We start from the raw sequence: 16274 nt of genomic DNA on the forward strand, positions 1-16274 counted from the left end.
TGTTAACGTTTAATGATATATCAATCAATGTTTCGCCATATCGTTAATGTTGGCGGTGTCCGTGCTATGCGGTGTAATAAAAATGGGAAGAAGTAGTCGATTCATTTCTTAGGTTCAAAATTATATAAGTACCTATTCGATATGGAAAATTGTACAATTACATTGATTCATCGATTATAATATCAATCAAGTTTTAAATATAATCGACACCAGCGCCACTATCGGTGGATAATGTTACTAATTTTACGATATGACTGCCAACGTTTGGCCATATCATGAAGTAATCATGCATTTAGTTGCTCATATCGTTAAACGTTTTGTGTTCATTGATCTGGCCAAACTACATCATGATGTGGCCAACGAATGATATTCTATTTCATGATATATGACCATTTCATGAAACGATCGAGCACATCATACATACATAAACTCACGCCTATTTCCCACCGGGGTAAGCAGAGACTATAGAATTCCATTTGCTTCGATCCTGACACACTTCTCTTGCTTCCTCCACATTCATCAATCGCTTCATACACGCACGCCGGTGGTAGGGCTGGCAGAGGAAGACCGAGAAGGACTTACGATGACCAAATTGGAGATGTCCTTAGAAAAGGTTCAATACGATCTACTCGAGCACATCATGAAATGATCAATTCTATGATCTGGCCACGACATATACATATTGTGTTTGTTATACATTTGAAACAATGTCACGGTGTTATCGCATGCAGTGGCGTGCGATCTTAACTATCGTGAGCGTCGTGTTCGTTGCCGACAGTAACAAATGCCCTTGAACCGCTGTTGTATGCAATTTAGATCGCCAGCACATTTTGTAGCCTTACTGAGACGCAATATGAGCCCAGTTGGAAGAACGCTTGATTCTCACTGTGTGGTCGCAGGTTCGATTCCCAAAAACTAATCCTAAATAAATAGATCCTCTGCTGAAGATTGTTCAGCTCGCGACAAACTTCAGGGACGTCAGGGCCCCGACCGACCCTGCCGGCGTGGTCGGCGTTTTCCCTCACACAGCGCTTAGCGCTATCGACCCACGAGAGTCGATGATTCTTTTTTAATTAATATTTAATCCTCTTAGACGGTGCCCTGAGCCGAGGTATATTAATTTAATGTGTATATTTTAATGTTGTAAATGTATATGTGTGTCGTAGGTTTTACCAAAATAAACTTTATTATTATTATTTGACAGCCTCCGTGGTCTAGTGGTTAGAGCGTTAGGCTCACGATCTGGAGGTCCGGGTTCAATTCCCTATGGGGACATTGTCGAAATCACTTTGTGAGACTGTCCTTTGTTTGGTAAGGACTTTTCAGGCTTGAATCACCTGATTGTCCGAAAAAGTAAGATGATTCCGTGCTTCGGAGGGCACGTTAAGCCGTTGGTCCCGGCTATTAGCCGTAAAAAACACCTCCACCAACCCGCAGTGGAGCAGCGTGGTGGAGTATGCTCCATACCCCCTCCGGTTGATTGAGGGGAGGCCTGTGCCCAGCAGTGGGACGTATATAGGCAGTTTATGTATGTATATTATTATGTTTGTCATTTCCATATCTCGGGACTATGGAGTCCCGGACTTTTGGAAGGCGTGCGTGGGGCCGAAGCCAACACGTAGAGGCCCCTTAAGACAGTTTAATCTAAATGTGGTGTGACACCAACCGGCGATTATCCCTGTATGCACTATGGGAGTGCACCCAAAGACTATCCCCGGTTCGTGTAGTATTATTATTAGGTTCGCGCTCCCCATTTGTGCCGTCAAGTAGTTAATGCGGTAATTCACGTCAAAAAGAACTGAGGGGGATGATTCAGCTCACAATTCCGAGTTAATATCAAGTGGAATTTTTCGTCGTACTTATAACTACCGTCTAACTTTTTATGCAATTATGCGTAAAAAGGTTGCGTCATTATTATATCGAGTTCGGGGGAGCGGGAATAGTGTCCTAAGGATGTTTGGGGATAGATGGGACTCTGCTCTGTAGGTTCATCCAACTACATGTCACTAAAACTCGGTGAGGCTTCCATTGTATGTTTCTTGCCTACCTAGTATAACGATAATTGCTAACATAGTTTTAAGGGTATTGTTACTAACACTCTATGGACTTAAGTTGCAACAGTGTCGAAATATCGGGAGTCTCATATCCCCATTTAAACGCGGTAAGAACCCGTTATTATGTGTTTTAATTATGGACTTAAGTTGTCTGAAAATATACAATTTTTTTTTTAGTTATAACGTACTGGTAGCCATAAGTACTGCACAAGAGTAATATCGACAGGCGATTTTTCACTACATCTGCCCAAGTCACGACTTTTTGCTCTCTCATTTTTTCCAGCACTTTTTGTACACTACTACAGTTCAGTCAACTAACATTTTACACGTTATTCGTTCGTGATTCGTAGTACAATGAAGAACTTTCCAGGCTACGTTCACCAAAAGAAAAATAAATGGCGTTGTACAGCTTGTACAAGTTCTTAATCTTTGAGTGTGTGTAACTTTGATGTATACGTAATGGCCCCGATTCCTGCAGACACCGCCTAATTTTATTTTAAGTTATATCCGTCATTTTCATATCCGTCGAAAAGGAAAGGGACGGATGATTCACAGCTCTTAATTTTAGGAAGAATCAGTAAATGAATAACCCGGGCGAATCAAAAAGGTACGTCGCTGGTATGCAATCCGTTTGACGTACTGTCTACTTAACTGTGTCGGGTTATTGACTGATGTAAAATTTTTAGACGGTTGTTTTAGATTTGTGCTTAAAATTGACGTGTATTCCATAAATTTTATGTCATTTTCTTATCCTCCGAAAAGGAAAGGGACGGGTAATCGACCCCGTCCCTTTCCTTTTCGGAGGATAAGAAAATGACAGATACAACTTAAAATAAAATTAGATGGTATTTACAGGAATTAGCACCAATGTTGCCTATTCCGGCTGGTATAACTTTATTATTAATATTTAGTTTCACAACTCTCAAACTAGTGCAGTCCTTCCATTAAAATAAGGGCAAGAAAAATATACAGTTAGTTTTAGTTCTGTCAAAATAACTTAAAATTACACACATACATAAACTCACGCCCGTATTCCCCCAAGGGGTGGGCAGAGCTACAAATAATCAAGAAACTATTTGCAGCCACTTTTGATACATAGTCCTAAGGTGGATAATGATAAACCGTATGATGATAGGGGATCAGCCTATCGCTCTTACAGATGATCCATCATGTTCGACAGGACGCTGTCCCTTTGTCGCCTTTTACGACATGCACGGGAAGATAGGCAGCTGAACGCATTCTATGTTTTTTCTTTACTCCCAGTCCTGCAGAGGAGCTTAAACTTAAAATTATGTTGGTGTAAACCCCGGACGCTCCATACAAAAATCTCATTCTTAACGTGTGCTGCCTAAAGCGTAAGTGCAAGCGAGACAATCCGCGCGCTCTCTCCCTTAGTCCTTAACGGTTTACTGCCATTTAATACTAAAGTAAGACCCAGAGGGGTTGAGGTTGGCGCTCGATACGAATTGGTGCGGGCGGAGGTATTATTATGTATTATTATTATGTTACTATAGTTACTCTCATTGGTGTTCTGAAAAGTTTTGTATGGAGGGTGTCTGGGATGTGTCATGGGTTGGAGGCAAGTACTCACTTCATGGTCTTAGGGTCGGCAGTGAGCTTTAGTTTGTCGTTGCTGATATACTGGATATTCTTGGTGATGTCCTGGCTGTGGGCGCCGCGGTCGAAACCCATCATCGCTACGGGGGCGCATGACAACAGCGGCCGGAAGGATCTCTGGAACAAAATCAGTAATTAGTTCACCAAAATTAGGCAACGTAGTTACAAAAAGAAACTTACAAACAATGTTATAAGTATGGCTTCGCTTCCAAGAATTTTAAATATTAATTAATCTTTTTGATAGCTCAAACTTTTTACTCTATCAAATATGTCATTCACTTAGAAAAATAAAAATTCTGACAGTTCTGACAGTTCGTTCCTTTGGAGAAAAAAGTATTTTTATTTAGACGGATGTATTATCCCAAATAAGTTATAAAAGTTATAACAGAGAATAAGGAATAATACTACGTATAAAACTCCCGCTCCCCGCCAGCGGCTGAGCTAGGTTTACCTCACCCCCCTCAAATAAATACTTTCACGAATTATAGCTTTTGTAACCTAATTACATGCATCTTTTGAAACAATGCCATATCTATCAAAAGCTAACACACTCTGATACTTAATGTTTGTAAATACCGTAAATACCTACCGACTATGCATGAGTTTATAGTTCGTAGTGTTCGTTCGACTTTGAATTTGGACTTTGATAAATATTAAGATAATAAATGGATACTTATGAAAGAAAATAATGTTCGATTGTATGCACAATAACCTTGTCTATTTGGATATACTATACACGATTAGGCATTCGATAACGTAATGGAAATAGTAATTATATATAAATTACTATTGATAAGTTTTCCTTCTTTATATTACAGATCATTTTGCTTTCGAACAATCAGGTGATCAGCGTGTGTTGTCCCTATCAAACTAGGGACCACAAAAGTGATTTTTTGTGATGTCCAGATCTTAAGCCCAACGCCCTCGACTGCAAGGAGACCGTTGTTCTGTTAAACTGTAGGCTATCGACAGACCATTATCGATAGTTGAAAAAAAACCAACAATGTTGATTGAGAAGCTATAGCATAGAATAAGGAATAATACTACGTATAGAACGGCAACTCTCCGCTCCCCACCAGCGGCTGAGTTAGGTTTACCTCACCCCCTCGGTCATACTTTAGCCTTCAATGGTATGAGCGTCAGATATCACACACACAGATGCACGTGCACAGTAACGTCAATGTGTAGTGTCTGTGTAAAACGAGGTTTTTCATATGAAGTGTCCGGGTTGTGGATATAGTTAGATAGAATCGACAGTATTGATCTAAGATATCGACATCCTATCTAGATGATTTTCAACTTTCAAGGTTATCGATAGTTCGGCAACAATAGATCGATGATAGATAACCTGCCGGTTAACAGACAGACGAAAGTCAATGTGACTTTCTTTCCCAAAGTCACTTTCTTCCTTCTAATGTACTTTCCTTTTTTATGAGTAATATTTCATTGCTGAGGTGACCTATGTATTAGATCTTGTCGAGCCATCAGAAGGGTAAACGGTCTAGACAAGATCTATTATCGATCGACCACGTTGGCGTAACAGAAAGCTCGCGAATCAATAATTGACTTTGAAAATCATTGATAATATCGATAGGACTATTGATACTATGGATAATATATCCAGACTATTTATCGATATCTAGACAACACTAACTTCTGACTAGCCCAATCAGGAATATAGTCGTGAGCATACGTTACGTGTTATGTTTGGATTTAATTGGTCCTGATTCCTGTAGACATCATCTAATTTTATTTTAAGTTATACCTGTCATTTTCTTATCCGCTGAAAAAGAAAGGGACGGGTAATCGTCAGGCATAAAATTTATGGAACACACGTCAATTTTATGCAGAAATTAAAAAATGACCCTTCCAAATTGTTATATTGGACAATAACCCGGCAGAATTGAGTTGACAACACACGTCAAATGGGTTGCATATGAGCGAGACGCCTGTTTTATTTGGGCGGATTATTTATTCATTTTAAAATTAACAGTTATCAATCATTCGTCCCTTCCCTTTTCGGCGGATAAGAAAATGACGGGTATAACTTGAAATAAAATTATGATGTGTTTGCAGGAATCGGGGCCATTGCCTACATAAATAACTATAAATAAACAAATAACATAAATAAATTAATCATGGAATTGATTCAATTCAATGGTGTTAATAGGGTATAATATGACAAATAAATTATAAAATGCTAATATTTAAACAGGTCAGTCTACAGTCTAAGAAAGATCATTAAAAATCAATCAAATTATCCATTTAATATGAATTTTAATTAAGAATTACGTAATAACGAGTATATCGTTTATTGATGCCGCCATTTTGTATTCTCATAAAAACAGTGACGTTTCGAAAAAAGTATATAATTAAAATTTGATTACATTATCAATGCGTGTTTATCAAATATTTAATCAACAGGTGCATTGAGGGATTCTCTTTTTTTTAATTTTTATCCTAGTTGCTGGATAGATGGCGCTGAACTTGGTAGGGTACTGCATGGAACGGAACGTTATATTACTTGTGTTTTTTATTTTGATATCATAAAATGAAACGTACATGTCACACTGATTTTGTTTTGAAATGGAAGAAATAAAACAGAATCTTATTAGAATGTCCCGAGAGAATGAAAATAAAAAGAGAAGTCTTTATCTCATTTATTTATTTCCTAAATTAAATGAAAGTTTTTTTTTCTATCTTTGGCATCTTGGCAATGGCCCAGTAACGTAGTTGATAAGCACCATCTAACGAGTTCTTGAGAACTATTTTCTTTTTATTCTAAAAAGAAAACCCCACATATATACATAAACTCACGCCCGTATTCCCCGAAGGGGTGGGCAGAACTACAAATAATCAAGAAACTATTTGCAGTTACTTTTGATACATAGTCTCTAAATTGGATAATGATAAACCGTATGAAAAACCTCCCATTATCCTGGTCATTTCGAACCCAGTTTATAAAACAGTAGCTCTTTGTGGATTTATGCGGATCAAGGGTTCAACACTTCAGACTACATTGTAGATAATATTATTATTTTAATTACGAATTACGTAATAATGAGTGAACCGTCTATTGATGACTTCGCCATTTTATATTCTCATAAAAGTTTCGAAAAAAGTATCTCACTTAATTATGTTGTCAGGGCGCCTAATTATCAAATATTTTATCAAAAAGTGAAATTATCGTCATAATTTCCAACTCGGCTTATAATACAATAGCTTATTATGGATTAAAATATCAAAACTTCAAACTACGTATATTGGTAGATAATATTCGGACCTTTGGACTGAGCACGCTATCAGGCGCTTACAAAATGCAAAGGGGTTCAAAAGGCCACATCGATACAATTCATCTACAAAAAGCAATATTGCTATTTGACGTTTGTTTGCATTGCGCACTTACTTTTATATGCGCAAATGTCAAATAGCACTATTGCTTTTTTAGGTAAATTGCTTCTTTGTTGTGGCCTCTTTAACCTCCTAAAGTCATTACCAATGAAGAATCTTTACTTATATACATACATACATACTTAAACTCACGCATATTACCCACCGGGGTAAGCTGAGACTATAGAATTCCATTTGCTTCGATCCTGACACACTTCACAGTTGATGATAGGACTGGCAGAGGAAGACCTAGAAGGACTTACATTGACCAAATTGGAGATGACCTTAGAAAAGGTTTAGTACGATCTAAAAATCCTGACACACTTCTCTTGCTTCTCCACATTCATCAATCGCTTCATACACGAACGCCGGTTACGCCTTACTAATATCATAATTCGATTGTAACTCTGTCTGTCTGCTTACTGCTACCTTTTCACGCTTAAACGGCTAAGCCGATCTAAATTAAATTTAGTATTAGAGATAGCCTAAGACCCAGGCAAGAACATAGGATGCATTTTATCCCGACAATCGCCATTTAAGGGGATATAAAGGTGGTGGAAAAAAATACATAAAAGAAGAAATGGACTCCGGCTGCCTGCCCACTGTACGTTGGTACAGCGTGAAGAATCAATCAATAATACTTTATTGCACATCAACATATACAAAGGACATAAACATACGAATAAAAACATAAGCACAATAGGCGGCCTTATTGCTAAACAGCAACAAGAAACCCCTAGAAAATAATCAATGGTGTAATCGTCCCAACAACTGAATCATAGTGGGCCCAGTTACCCATTATCAAATTAGAAATGGGCAAACTCGCCCCTGGGCCTAGTTTAAGACTGGGACGAGATGTCCCCTAAGTCATTTCTGCTAGGCAACCTTAGATGAAGGATAACCCGATATGATAGAATAGGATAGGGTTAGGATAAACCTGTTGTTGGGTTCCTTAAATGAAGTAAACGAGCACTAAAAAGGGGTTTTTGGAAATTCACCCCCTGAAATGATAAATAAGGGGACGAAAGGTTGTATGAAGTCCACGTGAACCGAAAAGCCAAACTAGAAAGAAAGAAGAAAGAAAGAAACGTTTATTATAAAGGGACACCACAGTAACAAATATAAAATAAATAACAAATATATAATATAAAACATGGAGTAACACATAAATTACAATTAAACACATAATAAAAAATAAAAAAACAAAAAGACAACATACACGAGAAATACAAATAATTGAGTGTATGGACTGGTCAACGATGGTGGTGGTGTCTTTTATAAAAGCGGCTCGCTCATCAAGTATAGTATTAATTAATAACTGCGTTAAAGGAACAAATAGCTGTACTTTATATTCATAGATATTTATACTGACGAAGCGAATTTCTGTACTGTATTACGTCAAGCGAAGGTTGGTGGTAGGGCTGGCAAAGGAAGACCTAGAAGGACGTACATTGACTAAATCAGAATCAGAATCATTTATTCAACGTAATTATCATGGATAAACTTGTTGAAGGTCAATGTAACATTTTTGAATTAGAGATGTCCTTAGAAAAGATCCAGTGCGATCTACTCTGAACCGTTGTGCTTGTATGAAACGACTGCTAAATGTGGAGGAAGCAAGAGAAGTGTGTCAGGATCGAAGCAAATGGAATTCCATAGTCTCTGATTACCCCGGTGGGAAATAGCTGTGTATGTTTTACGTCAAAACGGCCATCATAGCTTGTACCGAATGTTCTTTTAAAATCCAAACCCCATTCATTAATTTAAGAGATTATTATTTAGTAGTTAATTCAAATTGAGAACTGGGGACTTAAAAAGTCACAGTCATCTAAAAAAACTGGAGGGTTAAAAAAGTCAAATCAGAGCAATTCATAAAAAAAATCAATATTGCAATTTGACATTTGCGCATCTAAAAGTAACTGCGCAATGCAAATGTCAAATACCAATATTGCATTTTTAGGTGAATTGCTTTGATGTGGCTTTCTTTTTTTATTCAAAGTAAAAAATTTGTACAAAAAGTTACTTAAAGCTAAATATGTCGCCAAACTGCAGTGCAGTTTGTTGGCGACGTATGCACTCAATTGTGACATTACACAATTTAACAAAGATGGCGCAGACCACAGAGTCCCACTTACTACGATCCTAATACACCACATTCAGTTCCGCCACTTCCCAGCAAGAACGATTTTAATTTTTTTCGAAGTGCGGTGCTACATTTTAACCTCCGACCAAGTAGTTAACGACATCTGTGGCAAAAAAAAGTCACGCCAAAAAAAAGAAAATTGCTTTTTAACCCCCCTGTAAATAGAAAAACGGAATATTTATCGTCATAATATCTTAAGCCAAAGTTTACATATAGATCGCTGATGGCGTAGATAACGAATGACGTCAATCCCTGATTGGCATTTCTGTTAGAGTTAAGGAAGGTTTTGTTGATTAGGGTTTATGTCCACTGCGATATGATAACAATGATAAAGGTCATTATACTGATACATAACAAAGCATCACGCTTGTATCTACGAAGGGTTAGACAGAGGTTTATAGTATACTAGCGACCCGCAGCGGCTTCGCTCGGGTGCAATGCTGCGGAAAAAATGAAATTATTTAAAAAAACAAAAACTTCAAAAATGACAGTATTTCTCCACTATTTAATGGATGTTATTATACATATAAACCTTCCTAAGGTTCATCATATCCATCTTTGGACTTCGTATCAACAGTGGCTGCAAGTTGTCTTTGATTACTTGTGGCTCTGCCCACCAGAATCAGAATCAGAATCAGAATCATTTATTCAACGTAATTATCATGGATAAACTTGTTGAAGGTCAATGTAACATTTTTGAATTTACGTCATTTCGCAAGGTGTTATGGCTGAGGAGAAGAAATGACAAGAAACTGCAACAGCAACACATCTTTTAAATCAATGAGGGTACATTACAAGTTATTTAATAACTAGAGGAACACATTCAATACCCCATTAGGGATTACGGGCGGGAGTTTATGTATGTATGTATGTATGTATAAACCTTCCTCTTGAATCACTCTATCTATTACAAAACACCGCATCCAAGTCCGTTGCGTAGTTTTAAAGATTTAAGCGTACATAGGGATATAGGGACTGAAAAAGCGACTTTGTTTTATACTATGTAGTGATACACCGATCCCTCGCTAGCTATGTTTAAGTCCCATATAATAGGGGGCGAGCCTGTTGCCATTAACTGGGCACACTGTCCATTTTATGGAAAAAATCCCGCGGCCGAGGCGGTACTGTCAGATTCTGTATAGAATTATTATAAATTGTCAATTATTTTCATTAACATCCGTCGTCTTGTTTCGTAGCGCGGATTATTATTTTAAACCCAGTTTATGTTCAGCCTTCGTTTTATAACACTTCTAACAAACCAAACTGCTGCAGTTGCTGTTTTAAAGCGTAGCATATCAATTGTTCAATCTCATAAGATTGTACGCTAACATCGTCGCATTAGGTTAAGTGTCTGTCGTGATAATTTATTTTATAAAAAAAAAACATTTACGTTTATATTTAGTGCTTTTTGATCGTCAAAAATTAAATTACATATTATGTAACTAGCTGTAAAACTACTACCACATCGGCAGTTTTATCGCTGAGGGAAAGACGTGGCCAGAAAACCTCCCAGCACAGGGCCCTAATCCTACTGTTTCATGTTTTCCTTTCTTTTTTAAGCCCAGTTTGTATTACATATAAACTTAAATAAGGTATTCCAATTGCAGACGGTGGAAGGAAAGTGAAAAATAAAGAGAGTTTATGTGACTTTATCACAGAAACAGTATTTTATGAGCTCCCTGACAGAAGCTGGTCTGTCCACATACACAGCACCCGATCACGAGTTGACGCGAAAGCCGGCCATCGCTATCTTCGCACATAATAAATAAATAATAACATTTAAAAAACCTGTTGCTAAGCAACACAAAGCCTATAGATAGACATCACGCTATCGCAGCCGGCCGGTATGATGATGATAATAATATTTCGGACTATCACGAGACGACCACTCGTCGGACACGTGCGAAGGTCAGTGACGCCGAGCGCCCAATGAATCAACAGACAACCAAACAAAAACTTTACATTGGACTTTGCTGTGTGAAGTGTAAATAAAATCCGGGTGAGAGCCCTTAGCGCTCCTCATTTGTCCGGCAGAGTAGTGTTAGCGACAAGTACATAGGTAAGTACAAGTACATTTGTACGAGGTGTAAGTGACATCGTAACAAATACTGAGGGAGACGATTCAGCTCATTCTGAGGTCATTATTCTCGACATAGATAATACGTATAGTCCGGAGACTTGGTAGCCTGGTTGGATGACTTGATTCTCATTGTGAGATCGCAGGTTCGAATCCAGCACAGGTGATTGTGATTTTCGAAACTGTTTTCAGGAAAACATCGTGAGGAAAACCCTCGTACCCGAGAAATGCGTTTCGGAGGTATGTGACCCAATCTGTATTGGGCTGATTTAGCCTTCGGGTTGGAAGGTCAGACATGCAGTTAGGTAAGCGGACCCCGGACGAAACGCTAACCTTCCGCCCCGCACGAATTCGTAGTTAAATTCCCTCACCCCCTCTGGGTCTTACTTTACTCTCAAATAGCCGTAAGTCGCCAAAGAGCGAGGACCGCGCTCTCGCTCGCACTTACGCGTTAGACACCACACGATAGGAATCCAAGACTCTCGAGAGTACAGTCAGGACCATTAATATACTTTGGTACCATTTGACATAAAATTTCTTGACAAAGGAGATTGACCAAAATTGGTCCAACTGTCCACCACCGACGAGACCTATGTACCGAAATAGATCACTAAATACTCGGTAATAAATACCAAACCGCAGTCAAAACGGGATTTTTCATTTAAATAGGTATGACTTTTTACTGACAGCCTATTTTTGACTGCGGTTTGGTATTTAATACTCAGTATTTAGTGGTCTATTTTGATAAATAGGTCTCGTTGATGGTGAATATTTGGACCATGTTCCATACAGCTTTGGTCAATGTCCTTTAACTGTAAGTCTCTGTAAGTTTAGTATTAGCGCACGTTGTGTCCACCTGTAAGTGGTGAGGCGCTTAGTTTTTTTATGTATTACCTGCAAACTGTAACCATGTATCAGTGTACTTGCCGTTGGTTGACCAAATAAATAAATAAATAAGTCTCACTAAATGGCATAGGCCTCCCCCAAGGATCTCCAGTGGGTGTCGTACGGCTGATGATGATGAAATGTCAAACAAATATGTTAGTGCGACAGGGTTCTCACGTGGGTATATGCTATTGCTCACGAGCTGACGACTGTACGTACTTTTAAACACTCAACCTTCATACTTTGCCTCTTAAAACCAGTTAGCTTAATACCACGTAGGTACTTGACACTACCGGACTCACGCATAACGTAACTACATACTGTTAGAAAGGAGTCGATCGCCCTAATCAAGACTGATACACTACGTCGGCCTTCGTGGTCCAGTGGTTGAGCGTTGAGCTCACGATCCGGAGGTCCAGGGTTCGAATCCCGGTGGGGAAATATCACAAAAATCAGTTTGTGATCCGTAGTTTGGTTAGGACATTACAGGCTGATCATATGATTGTCCGAAAGTAAGATGATCCGTGACTCGGAAGGCACGTTAAGCCGTTGTTCCTGGTTACTACTTACTGATGTAAGTAAGTAGTCGTTACATGAGCCATGTCAGGGGTCTTTGGCGGCTCAATAGTAACTGATACCAGGGTTGATGAGGGAAGAAGAAGAACGTCACAACACTGGCTTCTGTACTTTGACAGATCTAACTCGCATTAAAGCTACCTAGTCTTGTAAAACATGAGGTGGTGCTGTTTGCAGATGATACCTCCTTACTTTTTAAAGTAAAGAGACGACAAGATTCCTTTGACGATGTAAACAACGCCATTTCAGAGGTAGTGGATTGGTTTACTGTAAACAACCTGCTACTTAATGAAAATAAAACAAAATATGTTTATTTTACGTTATCGAATGTTAGTAGGCCCCTCGATTCTATTATTGTAAAAAATAAGGAATTGGACCTCACGGATACTGCTGTATTTTTGGGAATTACTTTGGACGCTAAGTTGCAATGGAGTCCTCATATTGATAAGTTGTCCAAAAGGCTCAGCTCAGCAGCATTCGCGGTCAAAAAAATTCGTTTAATAACCGATGTAGAAACCGCGCGATTAGTTTATTTTGCCTACTTCCACAGTCTAATGTCGTACGGCATCTTGCTGTGGGGTCATGCTGCAGATATGAACAGCATTTTTGTTCTGCAAAAGCGAGCCATTAGGGCGATTTACAAATTGGGACCCAAGATGTCACTTAGAAATAAATTTAAAGAAATTAATATTTTAACTTTGGCATCACAATATATCTTTGAAAACTTAATATATGTAAAAAAACATATAGGATTATTTGCAAAAAATAGCGATCGGCACATTGTTAATACCAGGAACAAAAATAAACTTGCTTTACAAGTCAGTCGATTACATAAGATTACTAAATCTTTTAAGGGGCAATGTATACGTTTTTACAATAAGATTCCCATTGACATTCAGAATTTGCCTTTCAACTGTTTTAAGACAGTAGTTAAACAAAAACTTTACAAAAAAGGTTATTATAAAGTTAGTGATTATTTAGAAGATGTGAATGCATGGGATTAACTGTCTGAGAACTGATATTAGGCAGCTAAATTACTCAATTGTATACCAATATTTTATGTTTTATGTTTATTTTTATTTTTTTAAAGAACGTCTAGGGCCCTGTGCCGAGGTTTTTCTTGCAGCTTCTTTTCCCCGGCTATACAGGTTGTGAGAAGCTGCAGTAGTTTTAGGCGGATGAGACGTTCGTTATGTAAAATTGACGATTCAAAGTGTAACTATGTTACCTACTGAATAAAGATATTTTTGAATTTGAATTTGCTATCGTAAAACATTATCTTCATTGAAATATAATCACTAATTGTATTCATTCGAAATCACTTTGTGAGACTGTCCTTTGTTTGGTAACGACTTTTCAGGCTTGAATCACCTGATTGTCCGAAAAAGATGATTCCGTGCTTCGGAGGGCACGTTAAGCCGTTGGTCCTGGCTATTAGCCGTAAAATCACCTCCACCAACCCGCAGTGGAGAAGCGTGGTGGAGTATGCTTCATACCCCCTCCGGTTGATTGAGGGGAGGCTTGTGCCCAGCAGTGGGACGTATATAGGCTGTTTATGTTATGTTTATGTTAATTGTACTGGACTAGACGTTCTGTTTAATAATACCTAAGTAGAATCACGTTGTAATCCCTAACGGGGTGTACAGAGGCACAGCCACTCTTGATATTCGTTCCAAGATGGATATGATGAATATCACAATCTTGTTTGAAGGTTGTTTGTCAGCCAAATAATTAAAAATAATAAAAAAGTTTATTTAGGTAAAATCTACGACACACATATACATTAATAAACCACCATAATTCACCATTTTAAGAATATTTGCCAACTTAAAGCCTTAACATGGAAACGGTGGGACTGACTAATTGCGTTGCTTTTCACTTGCTACTGCAATTAGGGCTTCTCTATGTTTACCATCAGGCATAGTTGAGCCAACATACTTGGCCAATATAAAAAAAAATATCAAACCCATGAACTCGAATTCATTGGTTTAGACCCCGAATCAGGATTCAAACCCCTGACACTGCGATGCAAGTCACGCGTTCTCCGAATAGGGCTATATTCATGGCCCTTTTAAAATTCGAAACGATTTTCATCAATAAAAAACTAAACTATTTAAATGCGTAGACGCAAGTATACTTTGTAGACATAATATTCGTAACATCGCATACGAACAGTGTAACTGTATGTAACGGAACTTTCCATCACCGACCACGCTGCGCGGGCGCACGGCGTGTTCGCGTGAATGCGTGCAGACGATGCCATTCCGTACCCACGTGAAACTCACGTGAAACACGCCGGCTTGTCAATATTTATAATCTACCACGTTGCCAAATGCATACCTACTTATCTACATTATTACGTATAGACGCGAGAGTAAGTAGTAACTCTGCCGTGTCACGGCATTATGCTGAGGGAGATCTTTTTTTTATTTTGGGCGCCTCCATTGTGTATTTAATGTCTGTAATTATTTGTCTTTGTTTCTTTTATTTTAATTTCTGTAATTTAAGTTTGTAAATGTGGCGTCCAATATGGAAATAAATATTTTCTTTCTTTCTTTCTTTATATGTTACTGTTTAGATGGAAATTGACACGAAGACAGATTATACTGATCCTTGATGGGGTGAGCAGAGCCACAAGTAAGCAGAAAACATATTTACATCATCACTAATTTAATTAAGAGCCACGCTCTTGTCGGTGTAGCATTCTTCATTCTTGACTATCAAAGACCAATTCCTTCACCTCCTTATAAGACTCGACGTTCGCCTTCTCTTTATATACTTTTTTATTTCTTTATTTTTTTTCTTTTCGCTTTTTCTTTTATATTTTCATAAGTCACATAAAAAAGGAAATGGGTTCCAAACTTAGTAACCAGTGACTATAGCGTTAAATAAATATTTTATAGATCGAAATCAATATCTGCAATTTTTTGCAAAGGATGATGTAATAAAGAATAATCATCATCACTAATTTAAGAGCCAACTCTTGTCGGTGTAGCATGATTGCAATAGGGCAGTGGTTTCCCTCTTGCCTTACGCCCCGCAGTACTCTGTCTGACGCAAGTGGGATGGCGCCCAGAGTACTATATTACAAAGCCATACTAGGACTCCTGTCCTCCGTCTCTGAATAGTACTGGCTGTTACTGTGTTAAAGAATAATACGTAATGTATATAACTGAACACTCCGCCCCGCACCAATTCGTAACGGGAACCCAACCTCACCCCCTCTGGGTCTTAGGTACTTAGTCACACCCCAGGCACTTCACACAAAACACCTCGTTCAACACAGACGCTACACATTGACGTTATCGTACAAGCCTGTACGATCATAGATTTACGACTACCGTAGATAGAACATCAGCGCTCAAAAAATGGGACTAGTTACTGTTAATATAGCGACGTTGACAGTACTTTACCTCAGTGCGCGATTAGGCGCCCAACTGGCAACATGTGTGTACCTAGTCGCTGGTGGGGAGGTGGTATTATTCCTTGTTGTATGCTTTAGTGTTAAATGAACGTAATTCGCTAAGGTATA

General features: G+C 38.4%; 1 protein-coding gene across 1 annotated transcript in view; it reads right to left on the reverse strand.

Moving 5' to 3' along the window:
- LOC126375549 (uncharacterized) overlaps positions 1-16274 on the reverse strand; it is a 32895-nt gene that overhangs the window by 11856 nt on the left and 4765 nt on the right. The window contains exon 3 of the mRNA XM_050022528.1: positions 3646-3788. Within this exon, the coding sequence (XP_049878485.1) occupies positions 3646-3788 (143 nt within the window). The remainder of the gene's footprint in view (positions 1-3645; positions 3789-16274) is intronic.

Source organism: Pectinophora gossypiella, chromosome 19 (assembly GCF_024362695.1).
Source record: "Pectinophora gossypiella chromosome 19, ilPecGoss1.1, whole genome shotgun sequence".
Lineage (NCBI taxonomy): Eukaryota > Metazoa > Arthropoda > Insecta > Lepidoptera > Gelechiidae > Pectinophora > Pectinophora gossypiella.